Raw genomic sequence first — 604 nt, forward strand, 5'->3', positions numbered from 1 at the left:
GTTCAATTTAGGCGGGTTTAAGTTGAAAAGGAACTAGCATCGTTGAATTATCGCGAGTTGAACAACAAGACAAGTGGAGTTTGCGCTATAATATTGCGAATATGCTTAATGAAATAAACTGATTAATGGTGATAACAGTCATGATGATGATAACAAGAATACGAATAAAAAATGTAAACAATGACAATGATGAATAGCTAAATTAAGCCAAACAAAAAATATAAACATCACATAACCAATCGAAAGTTACCATCAACATCAACGATTTGATAAATTACACCAAACTTCTATCTTCCTTTTTTTAAATACAAACAAATGCGTCTTTTTTTAGAATACAAACAAATTCGTTTTTTAATACAAACAAATTCGTTTTCCTTTCTTTAGAATACAAACAAACTCGTCATATATATTTTTTCTTTCCAGCTGAGTGTCTTCAGAGGGTCGGCGTGGACCTGGGTGGAAGAAAGACAACAGTTTTATTACCACCAGTTCTTAGCCAAACAGCCCGACCTGAATTACCGCAACGAGCGAGTACGAGAGGAAATGAAGGTATGGGGAGCTTCGTTAACAGTGTTTCTGTGCCTCTTTAACACTAGAGAAGGAG

The 604-nt window shown here is 34.9% G+C and overlaps 1 protein-coding gene across 1 annotated transcript in view; it reads left to right on the forward strand.

Moving 5' to 3' along the window:
• LOC119593085 (maltase A3-like) overlaps positions 1–604 on the forward strand; it is a 19,342-nt gene that overhangs the window by 8,950 nt on the left and 9,788 nt on the right. Inside the window, exon 6 of the mRNA XM_037942009.1 lies at positions 424–549. Coding sequence (XP_037797937.1) covers positions 424–549 — 126 coding nt within the window. The remainder of the gene's footprint in view (positions 1–423; positions 550–604) is intronic.

The sequence above is a fragment of the Penaeus monodon genome, chromosome 31 (genome assembly GCF_015228065.2).
Source record: "Penaeus monodon isolate SGIC_2016 chromosome 31, NSTDA_Pmon_1, whole genome shotgun sequence".
Lineage (NCBI taxonomy): Eukaryota > Metazoa > Arthropoda > Malacostraca > Decapoda > Penaeidae > Penaeus > Penaeus monodon.